This window comes from Micromesistius poutassou, assembly GCF_964030765.1.
Source record: "Micromesistius poutassou genome assembly, chromosome: 12".
Classification (NCBI taxonomy): Eukaryota; Metazoa; Chordata; class Actinopteri; order Gadiformes; family Gadidae; genus Micromesistius; species Micromesistius poutassou.
In genome coordinates, this window is record NC_140282.1 from 3,739,446 (window position 1) to 3,753,234 (window position 13,789).

At 43.5% G+C, this 13,789-nt stretch overlaps 1 protein-coding gene across 1 annotated transcript; it reads left to right on the forward strand.

The window, feature by feature from the left end:
• Positions 1–1,355: 1,355 nt before the first annotated feature.
• On the forward strand, positions 1,356–10,127 carry LOC311356507 (aggrecan core protein-like; the record flags this gene model as incomplete). The annotated part of the gene is made up of 18 exons (XM_084476298.1): positions 1,356–1,443; positions 1,632–1,723; positions 2,085–2,376; positions 2,538–2,712; positions 2,821–2,948; positions 3,062–3,355; positions 3,591–3,890; positions 3,984–4,158; positions 4,261–4,388; positions 4,487–4,780; positions 4,873–4,971; positions 5,073–6,875; positions 7,555–7,668; positions 8,280–8,438; positions 8,524–8,606; positions 8,765–8,909; positions 9,094–9,276; positions 10,054–10,127. 18 exons carry the CDS (start codon positions 1,356–1,358, stop codon positions 10,125–10,127), a joined length of 4,626 nt encoding a protein of 1,541 aa, XP_084332424.1.
• Positions 10,128–13,789: the final 3,662 nt, after the last annotated feature.

Genomic DNA, 13,789 nt, shown 5'->3' on the forward strand with positions numbered 1-13,789 from the left:
TAATATGTTATTATAATTTTAGAGTGTTATGATGTTATAATACGTTATTATACTGATATGAGTTTCTATACTATGGGTTGCTTTCATGGCTTGGGAGATCCACACAGAACTACTTGTATGAGTTAAAGTTCAAGTTCTTCAGTTGATACTCACTGCAAAAGAACAATGCTCTCCATGTATTCACGAAGCCATCAGAATGTATGAAAATTGTGAGGACTTTCCTAAAGCGCTGCTTTGTTGTGGATCAGAGGAGTCCTGCCGGCCATATTCAGCATCAGTCCGCCTCATGCCTCTGCACTTTCTAATTATTCCATCTGAATGTGCACAGTGTTGAGGCACGAGGGGAAGGGCCTCTGCGCTTCCATACTGCAATGTTTGCATAAGCCCCAATGTCGTCAGAGCTACCATAATACCTGCCTCAGAAGGGAACAGATCTGGTCTATGGGCCCCCGGGGTCTCTACGGGAATAGCTCCCAGCGCTCGAGTTGAATGAGCGCAGTGTGAAGCGCGTCGCCAGGACCCCGTACATAACTCAACCGTCGACGATGTGTCACTCACTCAGAAAACGCTTTTAGGGGGCCAAACACAAAAAAATGGCCAATTTGGGGGGGGGTTGTTTTGTTTCAAAGGGTTGTGCGAGCCATAGTTTGTTCAGTCCGGTACACTTAGGGCACTTTCGCCTCATAAGTGTAGTGTTTAATCTAAAAACCATTAGCATTGAATAAATAAAAACCTGAATAAGGACATTCAGCCCAGTTTGCGCAGACGTGCAGAATGTCTGGCGGTGCCAAAGCGGAAAAGCTGTACGGCTGTGTTTGCTCTCTCCAGAGGTGAGGCCAGGATAGCGCTTTGTGCCAGGTTTTACATTGCGGTTCAAAGGTGACAATCTCTTAGCCTTGTGACCTCTAAATGTTTTTATATTTGAATTGTATCACACACTTTAGCGATTTTAATCACTGCAACTCATTCATGTGATAAAGTTCAGTTTAGAGGAAGTCCAACTCAAGTTGTTGACCACCATGACGCATTAAGTGCTTTTCAGTCCAATGGGTCTGTAAATAAGGAAAAAGACTCACAACACACAAAAAAACACACACACAAGCACACACACACACACACACACACACACAAGCACACACAGACATTTGTATTGTTCACGTAATATGTTAACCGTGAAGAATAGGAAAATAGTTGAATGAATATGCAAAGCTTTGTAGTATCTATTATGTTGTTGGTTTGATAATAATAAGGACATTTTAAAACCTCTCAATTGAAGATGTATTATTTTTGTATTTAATCTTTTACTTATTCAGATGATGTGTTTTACTTCTACCGCTTTATTTTGCAGGCACAATATGTGGAAGAGGATTGCAATACTATCAGCATGTCTAAACATCATTTCAGCATCCTTTGATTACATGTACGATGACGTCTCTTTTCTGGGTATGTAGGCTAATTGTTTTTTATTCATGATTTAATAAACTATTCAATAGTAGGTTTATTATCTTAATCACTTCATCCATTGGATCAGGAGATTAAGAACTAACACATTTCAGATATATATACACACATTTCTTTCATTTTCTGTTTTGATTATTATGGTTGTTTTAAAAGTGCCTCTCTTCCTCTAGACCCCGAAGAAGTACTAAGTGTTAGCATTCCGCTGGAGGGCCCCCAGAACCCTCTATTGGGAGGATCTCTGATACTGCCATGCTACTTCCAGGTATATTGTGATAATATAGAATTTATATTCGCTAGATGCCCTGAATCTGTTGTATAACGTTATAGTGCGGCAGTAGGTCAGGAGGTAGAGGGAGTTGGCTGGTAACCGCAAGGTTGCTAGTTCGATCCCCGGCTCCTCGTAGCGTGTGTCGAGGTGTCCCTGAGCAAGGCACCTCACCCTAACGGCTCCTGATGAGCTGGCTGTCGCTTTGCATGGCTGACACTGCCGTCGGTGTGTGAATGTGTGCATGAATGGGTGAATGTTAGGCAATATTGTAAAGCGCTTTGGATAAAAGCGCTATATAAATAGAGTCCATTTACCATTTATGATAGCCAAATACTAATAGTGTCCCTCCTTGTAGGATCTCACTGTCAACGACCCAGGAGCACCAACCATTGCACCTCTCTCTCATCGCATCAAATGGAGCCGCGTGACCAAGGAGAAAGTCACCACGGTACTCGTAGCGATGGAGGGACGGGTGCGCATCGCCGCCAACTACCTGGACAGGGTTCAAATGGTGGGCTACCCCTCGACCCCCAGCGATGCTAGCATCAAGATGTCCGAGCTGCGCTCCAATGACACGGGCGTCTACCGCTGCGAGGTTCAGCACGGTATCGAGGACCACCATGACACTGTACACGTTCGGGTCCAAGGTATTACACCAGAACCGACCACAGCTAGACATATGTTGTGAAAAGTTATTCTTGTCATTCATTTACCCTCTACCTAAAAGGTCTATACTTCATACTGTATCTATTGTAAAAACTATAAGGAATACCATGGTGAAAATCTTGCGTTTGCTTTTTCTCTAAAGGAATCGTTTTCCATTATCGTGCCATAACTACTCGCTACAGTTTAACGTTTGAAAACGCCAAGGCTGCCTGCATCCAGAACAGTGCAGTCATTGCTACCCCAGAACAGCTACAGGCTGCTTATGATGATGGATTCCACCAATGTGATGCTGGCTGGCTCTCTGATCAAACTGTCAGGTCGGTTGGCAACTTTCATATAGGGATTTGGCTTGGACCTGTGTAAATGAATGGTTTTGACAACTTGGGATACTTGAGATCAATCCCTAGTACACTTTTCATCCTAAGGTACCCCATTCATGATCCGCGAGAGAAATGCTATGGTGATAAAAATGACCTTCCTGGGGTCAGAACCTATGGAGTGAGAGAAGTCAACGAGACTTACGACGTCTACTGTTTCGCTGAGAAGATGACAGGTATTTAACAAACTGCTGCGATATGTTTTATCCATAATCTTTTATGGAGGCTTGATTTCATATCCCCCCTATTCATATGATCTATTCACCTTTAATCGTTTCATCTCATGTAGGCAGAGTGTTCTACAGCGGTGCTCCGGCTAAGTTCACCCATGCCCAGGCTGTGGATCAGTGCTCTCAGCAGGGGGCTCAGCTGGCCACTACGGGGCAGCTTTACCTGGCTTGGCAGGGAGGCATGGATGTGTGTAACGCCGGCTGGCTGGCCGACATGAGCGTCCGTTACCCCATCAATATCCAGAGGCCGCAATGCGGAGGGGGCCTGCTGGGGGTACGCACTGTCTACCTGCACGCCAACCAAACAGGGTACCCCCTTCTTGAGACCCGCTACGACGCCTTCTGCTACACAGGTGGGTGCCCTCAGCCACAATACACAAGACAGGGGTACTGTTAGCATATCACTTACTCCTATCGCTATCACTCTGCCAATCTTCTGGCAAAAGAAGAGACGGATATAAACAGTCACTCTTTCGACAGGAATACTGTTAGTATATCAATTACTCCTATCGCTATTACTCTGCCCATCTTCCTGCAAAAGAAAAGACAGATATAAACTCTTCTCACCCTTTCTACTCTCACGTCCAGAGTCCCCAGACGAAGAGAGCTCAGGCATGGATTCCTTTACAGAAGTGGACGGTAGCATTCTGAGTGTTGCCACGGTAACGATGACCCCCGAGGTTCTGTTGGGCGCAACAAAGGAGAGCGAGGCGGTTGGTGAGGTGGAGACTCAGCAGCCCACCTTTGACTACACGCAGAGCCCGACCGAGTCGTCCCTGACCCAGCCACCCAACATTAAAGAGGTCATCCAGGAGGTTATAGAGAAGGTCACGACCAGGACTCACATCAACAGGGAGCCTGACAAAGGCTTTGTGATGCCTTCGACCGGTAAGGACTCCAAATATGTCTCCAACTGGAATCTAAGACAACATAGTATTACCAACTGATTTATATGAAGCTGGTTGTTTTTTTCCTTTCTAGGCCTGGTGTTCCACTACCGTTCAGGCACTGGTCGCTATGCGCTTTCATTCGTGGAGGCACAGCTGGCATGCCAGAGTATCGGGGCATCCATTGCCACTCCAGAACAACTTCAGGCCGCATACAGGACTGGTTATCACCAGTGTGACGCAGGCTGGTTACTGGATCAGACAGTCAGGTAATACTTACATGCTAAACCTTCAGAGCTTGATAGTGTAGCTCTGTAACCATTCACTATCCAAATTAACAATTTCTTCCACAATTCTTTATCCACATCCAGGTACCCCATTGTGTCTCCTCGTGATAAGTGTGCAGGAGACCTGATGGAGCAGCCCGGGGTCAGGTCCTATGGCTTGAGACCAGCAGATGAGCGCTATGATGTATATTGCTACGTTGATGGGCTCAAAGGTGGGAATTCCAATTTTGGTTCCCATGCTCTCAGCTTAGCTCTTCAGCGTACATCACCAATACTAACACTTTCTCTCTACTCCTCTTGCATATCTAAGGTGAGGTCTTCCACGTCAGTTCCGCTGAAGGTTTCACGTACGATGAGGCGCTCTCTCGCTGTCAGGAGGACAAAGCAACCCTGGCCTCCACAGGAGAGTTGTATGCCACCTGGAAAATGGGTTTTGATAAGTGTCGTGCGGGCTGGCTCCTTGACCGCAGTGTCCGTTACCCCATCAACAACCCCAGAGCGCAGTGTGGGGCAGGGAAGGCAGGAGTGCACACAGTTTATATTCACTCCAACCAGACTGGAAACCCTGAGCCTTATGCCAAATATGATGCCTATTGTTTCAAAGGTACGTAGTGAGCCAACTCCATTAAATTGTTGTCCGATAATAACTCATTTATTGTAATAACAATAGCATGTTATGTATGATAATTTCTATAGTGGATATTTTGCTCATCGCCAATGAAACTGGATTGAACATCACAGAGATCCAAGAAGCTTTGTTAAACCTTACATCAATAAATGATTTGCTCGGGATTGGTAAGTTGCGTTCTTCTCACATGCAAAGACATAGATCACCCAAAACATCACAGTCTCGTCTCTCTTCTTTGTTTTATACCTGGATCTTCTTCTTTCTACAGCACCTCCTTCCATTGCCCTGCCCATCACTGTGGAGCTTTCAGGTTCTGGATCAGGCTCAGCGGATTATGGGTCTGGTCTGGGAGTCAGCATTGCTTCTGGTGATCACTCTGGAGACCTGTCAGTATCTGGATCTGGGACAGGACCCGGCTCTGGTGACACATCTGGTTCCGGGGACCAGTCAGGATCTGGTGTTATGCCTGGCTCTGGTGACCCATCTGGTTCCGGGGACCAGTCAGGATCTGGTGTTATGCCTGGGTCTGGTGACCAATCTGGATCAGGAGACCTGCCTGGTTCCGAGGTCCTATCTGGTTCAGGAGACATGTCTGGTTCTGGGATCCTATCTGGTTGTAGAGAACTGTCTGGTTCTGGGGTCCTATCTGGTTCCGGAGAGCTGTCTGGATCCGGTGCCATGCCTGGTTCTGGGGAATCATCAAATTCTGGAGACCTGTCTGGTTCTGGAGACCTATCTGGTTCTAAGGTCTTATCTGGATCCGGAGACCTTATTACTTCAGGAGACATGTCTGGATCTGGACAGCAGTCTGGCAGTGGAAGCGCTGAACTTCCTAGTGGAGGATCTGGATTGAGCGGTGACTACCTTTCTGGATCCGAGGGTAGTGGACTTGGATCAGTCATCAAAGTCATTTTCTCAGGCAGTGGCAGTTTCCTATCTGGAGAAGGCTCTGCTTCAGGAGGACCTCAAGAGGCAGGACAGGGCAGCACAGAGTTCCTCACTTACCTTCCTGATAGCAGCTCTGGGATGTTTAGTGGTAGTATGGAGCAGGCAGGATCCGGTTGTAGCTCTGGTGAGAGTGGCTCTCCCTCCTCAGACATATCTGGCAGTGGAACATCTTGTGGCATGTTGTCTGGTTCTGGCTCAACCAAAGAGCTTTCTGGGTTCAGTGGGTTCCCATCAGCATTCTCAGCCTCAGGAAGTGCCAGCGGACCATCAGGAGAGGAATCAGGCAATAGAGAGGTTCGCATCCTACTGGTAGATGGTGAACTGGTTGACGTTTCCACCTCAGTCGATAAGGAGTTTGAGCTGGGGGGTGGTCTGCTTGAGTTCAGTGGCTCTGGAGGCACTTCAGGATCAGGCCTGACAAGTGGTCTGAGTAGTTCAGGCTCTGGAGACGGCTCTGGGTTCTTCTCGGGCGTAACCTTTGTTGGATCAGGGTTAACTGACCTTACAGAGTCATCCTCCGGAGAAGGGGAGGCTTCTGGGGTTTTATTCTACGGTTCTGGACAAGGGAGTAGTGCAGACATGTCTGGATTTGGACCCTCTGGTTCCTGGTCAGGCTCAGGGTTTGAAATTTCTGGCTCTGGAATTTCTGGATATGGTATCTCTGGATCTGGAATCTCTGGATCTGGAATCTCTGGATCTGAGTGGTCTACTAGCGAAGAAGAAGGCAGTGTAACATTCTTATATGGAAATGAGATGACAGAGCAGTCCACCACAGCCACTCAATCTCTTGAGCTCGGACTAGGGTCAGCGGAGTATAGTGGAGACGGAAGCACCGGCAGAAGCTTCTTCTCTGGTAGTGGGAATGCCATCTCACCCACAACCAGTGGTGGCTCATCGGGGGATAACTCTGCAAAACCCCTGGTTATACCCACTACATCTGCTGACAGGGAGCTCACAGTAAGCACAGCAGAGCCAGAAGTGGGGAACACACTCAAGGTAGAGACTGCAGAAGATTTGTATGGGAGCATAAGCCCTGACATTGCACCTGCAGCACTGGCTGCCAATGTCACCCAACCCCCGGCCACGACTCTTCAGGCACCTAGCGTCACCGAAGGAGCAAATGGTAAGTCACACTATTCACTATGGCTATTCACTATGAGCTTCCATTGTTGTCAGATAGCAGTGTAAATACAAGTACATGTAATATAATAACTGGACTAATGATATTTTTCTGCTGTCTGTTTGCTCTCCGTATTTTGTACGGGATATGCTGCGTTGCATTTCATCTTCATGATTTATTGGTTTGCATATAATCTCATTGTTGGTGCGTTGTCCTATGTGTCAGTACGTTTTTTTGTCAAAACGTAACACACGACATGTAAAGGAAATTGTGAGTCACATTTGTTTATGACATGGTTCTTCAGACGGGTCTGCTGTGCCCGTAAGTCTGCTCTCAGTCTGCTTCCTGCCTGCTCATCCCATGCTACATATGATCTCTGGCATCGTATGCGTGCGCTGCTCATTTGCAGATTTGAATTCTGACACATTGAACTGCTGATCCAAAACTAACCAAAACAAAACTAAACTGTATCAATCCCTGAAGGGGAGGATTTAACAGATATGCACTGAGTTGACGATATTAACACTAAAGTTACTCAGTGTATAATTGTTTTTGGATCATGGGACATCAGTCAAATTCTACCAAAATCTAAGATATGCTGCTACAGCCAAAACACATACGTCTCACCTTCTGATATGCCAAGCTTTGCCTCAAATGCCTCACGCCAACGCCTTTTTTGCAGAAGTAGATGTGTGCCATTCCAACCCCTGTGCCAACGGAGCCACCTGTGTGGAAAGTGCCGACTCTTACAAATGCTTATGCCTGCCCAGTTATGGAGGGGATCGCTGTGAGATTGGTAGGGTTGGATCTGCTTCAGCTAATAATTACTAACAACAGACAACATGGAGGCCAGCAGTGGACAGTATCATTAAGAGCTGTGGTTATGTAGAAGCTTCAGTCTATAAGCTTTGCTTCAAGAGCTATTTCATGATTAACATGCTGCAGCAAGTCATAATATAACTCTTCTTACAGTGAAAAATGTCATAGTATGCTATTTACTTCAAAATACCGCACATGATACTCAAGGTAAAGTATTGTGTCAAATGGTGGTTCTATTATGGGACATTTGTTGTTTTAAGGTTCAAATGTCAATTTTTTTTTCCTGAGCAGAGTGTATTAAACACTGACTTTTAAAATGGCAGATAACGTACTGTATCCAACTCCTATTTATGTATTATTGACTCATTTTATGTACGTGACAATCCAATGTTTAAAATGGGTTTAACCTCATGGAACATACCACTTAGTAATGATCATACAAATTATAAGGTTGGAAATACATCTACATTGTTGGGGTTGAACAGATCTAACCACTCGGTAGCCTTTCTGTGTATGTACTCTGAGTAGTAATTGGTAGTGGCCAGATGAAGGGACAACATTGATTGAATTGGGTGTGGTTGCTGACAGATGAACAGAAGTGCGAAGAAGGCTGGACCAAATTCCAGGGCAACTGCTACCTGCACTTCTTTGCACGAGAGACGTGGTTGGATGCGGAACAGCACTGCAGGGACATTGATTCTCATCTGGCCAGCATCATCACCCCCGAGGAACAAGACTTTGTCAACTGTGAGTAACACTCTGGGTCAGGTGCTTGTGTGCAAAGGAACAGTTTTGAAGCGAAACACATCATTCATTCACTGTTTTCCCACAGCAAATGCACAGGACTACCAGTGGATTGGGCTGAATGATAAAACAGTGGAGAATGACTTCCGCTGGACGGACGGCACTCCACTGGTATGTATAGGTTTGGATAACATAGTATAACAGCAAAGAACAGAATGAAAAATAAGTGGACTGCTATTGAAATGTTAATATAGCAGACACTTGGATATTGGCATGACTGGGTTTACCACTGATCAAAATAACCCTTGATTTTATCGATCCGTTCTCAGCAATACGTGAACTGGAGGCCGAACCAGCCAGATAACTACTTCAACTCGGGGGAGGACTGTGTGGTGATGATCTGGCACGAGGAGGGCCAGTGGAATGACGTGCCCTGCAACTACCACCTGCCGTTCACCTGCAAGAAAGGCCCAGGTACGCACGGCCTGATGGAGCTCAGTGTGAGACTGCTGTCAGGAATGCACCAGCCTTTTTCTTTTTAATCATGGGAAGAAATGAAAGCGCATCAGATGATTAGAAATAGGCTTCATATTAAAGCAAGATTAAGATTAAGATTAGGTTTAAAAAACATCGAACTGAACTGCGATTCTGCCCGCAGTTTTATGCGGCGCACCGCCAGAAGTTGAGAACGCCAGCAAGTATGGGGATAAGAAGGAGTTCTACCCGGTCAAATCCATCATCCGCTATCAGTGCAACGCAGGCTTCAGACAGCGACATACCCCAGTGGTGCACTGCAAGCCCAACGGACACTGGGAGAAACCGCAGGTTCAATGCACTGCCGGTGAGTCCGTGTACACACACACACAACCACACACACATAAACACACATGTACATAAATACACAATTACACACATACTCACAGAACCGCACACACACACATACAACCACACACACACATAAACATACATGTACACAAATACACAACCACATACACACTCACAGAGCTGCACACACACACACACACACACACAACACACAAACACAGGACCACACACATAAACATACATGTACACAGATTCACAACCACACACACACACACACACAAACAGAACTGCACACACACAACCACACACACATATAAACATGCATGCACACACACACACACACACACACACACACACACACACACACACACATGCTTACAACCACACACACACACACACACACACACACACACACACACACAGACTCAACCACACACACACACACACACACGCACACACACACACACACACACACACACACACACACATAAACATACAGTACATGTACACAGATACACACCCACACACACACACACACACACACAAACAGAACTGCACACACACGCACACACACAACCACACACACACACGTATAAACATGCATGCACACACATACACACACACACACACACACACACACACACACACACACACGTACACACACACGTACACAGCAATTGTTCCCTAAATGACCTGTTCTTACTAACATTGGTGTGAGTTCCCTGCAAGAGGAGGTGCCATGGTTGGTTTTGAGTGCTAACGGATTGTTCTTGTGTTGATTGTTTCTTTACAGTCAAGGGACAGCCAGCACTACAGCGGAGGACCACCCAGGCGAGAGGAGAATCATCCATCAATGAGCTTCTCTAAGAAGGGAAAACAATCATTTATTAGCTGTATTAAATTAACATCTAGTGCAAACAAAATCCCTTAACTAAAAATGTAAATATCCAGACAGAAAAAAAGAGAGAATGGATTAAACAAGAGTATATTTTATTATTTTATGGTAATTGTATTTGTCAATTCCTTATCAGGGCATTATGTTTTTGCTGTGCCCTGCCCCCTGTCATTTATACAACTTGTCCTGATATATATTATATATTATTATATTATATATATTTTTAGTGAAGATTTTCCAGTTGTCTTGTCATCCTGAGTCATTCCTATAGGCTACGTCTTCAACTCTTGTGAGTAATGTGTTCACAGGGTATGAGTAGCCCACTGTCTGTCTGGTCCATATTCTTTCCAAACATAGAAAGCCCTTCAGAGGTCAATATTCCACATACCTGACTACTGGCTGCTCGGAATTCAAATAGACTTTTGGCACTTTAGTATGAGACATGCATTTTGCATTTCTTTTAAAGATGATTCAATGATGATGAAATTTTAACAGATTATCTTTCAATGACACAGATATACAGTATAACAAGCAGTGTAATTTACAAAAGTCATCTGCTGAAAATCATATTTCCTATTTCATTTTGTATTTCCTGTTTACGATCAGGTTGCATCTGCGGTCAATGTTAACCTTGATATCTAAACATCAAATAGGTTGAATGTGTTTTGCTAATGAATTAATGTTTGTTTTTTCATTACAACAAAGTCATTACAACAAAGCCAGCCAAAGAGTTTCTGTTGTGTCTGGGTGTTTTCAAAACTCTAAGTAGGGTGATGTCTGAATCGGAAACCATTTATTTATTGATCACAGTGATCGTATCTCTGCTTAACCCATCCATTAGCCATTGCCCTGCACTGCACTGGACTGAGCCAACCGCCCTCGTTCCCATTCTACACTTTTACACTCTTATTTGTATTGACGCACAAAATACAAAAAATACTTTTACATTTCTATTTTCGGTTCAAGTTAGAATTGATTATAACATATTGTCATAGTTTTTGTGTGTTCAGTAAGTTACCGTCTTCTTCCACAGAGCTGTGCAGAGCACGTGTCCTGTGTGTATAATAATAATAATAATAATAACTGTAATTTAATAATTTAATAATAATAATAATAATTGCTGTTATTCCATTATTGTGCTCTGTATGTAATGTTTCTAACCAGACTTTTCCAAGACACGGTGTGTCAATTTTGTCCTACAAATGCTTTTCTGCTTTTATGTATGTTTTGTTTTGTGTCTACTGTGTGTTAACTTTATATGGGAGGCTGAGCCTCTTCAATCAATCCTGACTTAATTGTATGCGCTCTTTGATAAACAACACAAGCACCTACTAACATATTTGGAAGAAACCTGTAAATGTATGTAGTGATTGTCAACTAAGCGCTGTGGCACTTATTTCATTTAGTTTTCCAGTTTAATTAATATACTCAATATTTAATTTCTGATGCAAAGGGGGAAAATGAAATGTGTGTGGTGTTTGTGCGAGAAGAATATCTACATTAAATAAAATGTTAAAAATATATATTTGCACAATTTCCTTTAATGAATGGAACCTGTTATATTGCATGAGTCCAAACGGCTGTGTGATGCAGTTCTGCACCATGTCATAAATATGCCTGTTTGTTTATTATCTAGGAATCTCAAACAAAAATATGTCGATGGTGATACTTTAGGTAACATATTTGACCTTTTAGATACACACATCAGGTATAAACGTAGCCTGGTCAAAGGCATGTTTGACTCTGAAAAATGAGATAATTAGTCAACTACAGGGATCAGTCAAACCACTCATTCCAGCCGGGTTGCCACCCAAATGTTCCGGGATCAACACCCAAATATTCCAGGTACAGAAAACAAATGGTCCTTTCACCTGGCGACCAGGTCCTCCGTCTGCTCACTGTCTCTATGGCACCAGCCGGTGGAAATAGGACAGAGTGCTGCGTCACTGGAATAATGTAATTACTGCACATTTCTATTTGCACAACAGGGTGGGGGCCAAGATGCCATCAGTTCTGCCACGGTGACTGAAAGGGGTCTTTTTTAACAACTTCTCTCCAACCCAGCCACCACCTCACCGGCCAACGGCTTGCAGGCAAACGTAAACACACCTTTCTTTTCTAGCCCCGGCATTCAAGAACACACCCTTTGACCGAGTTATACCGTTGAAGAGCTGCTGCTTACATTGTTTATGTTTGTATTAGAGAGTTGATGATGCTGTTTAAGTGGAAAAACATGTAAAACAAAATACTTGGAACTGTTCATGATGCAGACAAACTCGAATCAGACACAGTAGTGATTTCACTTCTGTGGCCAGCATCCTCCTTTTTTAAACCATGAAAGAAAAAGAGGATCCTCACCATGATTTTGAGCGGTCAGTAGTGTTGTCAACTCCAGAGAAACCATTTATAATTCACTCCATTGATTGGCAAAATAACATATAGTGATAACTTCCAGTATATTATTGGTGTGTGTGTGTGTGTGTGTGTGTGTGTGTGTGTGTAATCTAGTTGGTGTTTGCTGTATAGCAACAATAAACCCACTAATGGAGGTTCACCCAAAATAGATCTGTTGGCCATTAAAGAAGAGAGAAATTGATTGGCTTCACTTCACTCAATTTTTCCACAGTGGAAAAATTTGCCACCACAGATGGTATTTAGTGAAAGAAGGCCAAGGCCTCTTTTTGCCCTAGTCTCTGTTGGAAATGAGGCCACAATTTTTTTCAATAAGAGCAAAAATGGGCACGATAACAAAATTTGTTTTTAATGTTTGAAACACCATACATGTTAAACAAAGTATAATAAACAGATTTTTTGTTTTTCTTTTTTGGATTTAATGTATTATTATTTTATTATAATTCTTAATATACCAATACTAAAATCTGTATTTTACATACTGGAACCATAAATCAAGTTGATGTATCGGATTATTTACTGAATAGTAGTAGGTTGAATAACGCCTCCTGCTGACTTATGTCATCATATAAACATGAGGTATGTATTACCAACCAAATAATAATACTAATACTAATAATAAATAGTACTTGGTTATTTCCATACTGTTTTGCAAATATGTCACTTCTTTACCATCTACTGAAATTCCGTTGTATTGTTAGATGCAATGACAATGAAGGCATTCTATTCTATTCTAAAATCTGAAAATAGTGTGATCTAATTCAAATGATGGAGTAACTACCTAGTTATTCCTGTTTTCGCAGTTTCAATTCCATATCACAATTCACTATCAAATTGAAATAACTTTGTCAAATCGGCTTGACGCCAGTGAGATGGTGTCTATGTGTACGTGTGCTGTGTGTATATCTGTGTGTAGCACTAGCCACCGAGCCCCTCACCTCTCTACCAACATGCATGTGCACCTGGAGAAACCACTTCAAAGAGTTTCCCTCTATTGATGGCGGAGCATCAGATAACTTCTTAAGACAACCACACATTTGTGTCTGTGATTGTAATCCATGTCTTCAAGGTATGAATGCCAGACCTGTTGCAGAGGCACTCTTGGTGAACCTGTAGTTAGTTTACGGTAATACTGTATGGGTTTAATCGGAACATATTGCTTTAGCAACAGAATTGAAATATATATATTGCGACTAACCATTTTTCCGAATGTCTGTGCTGC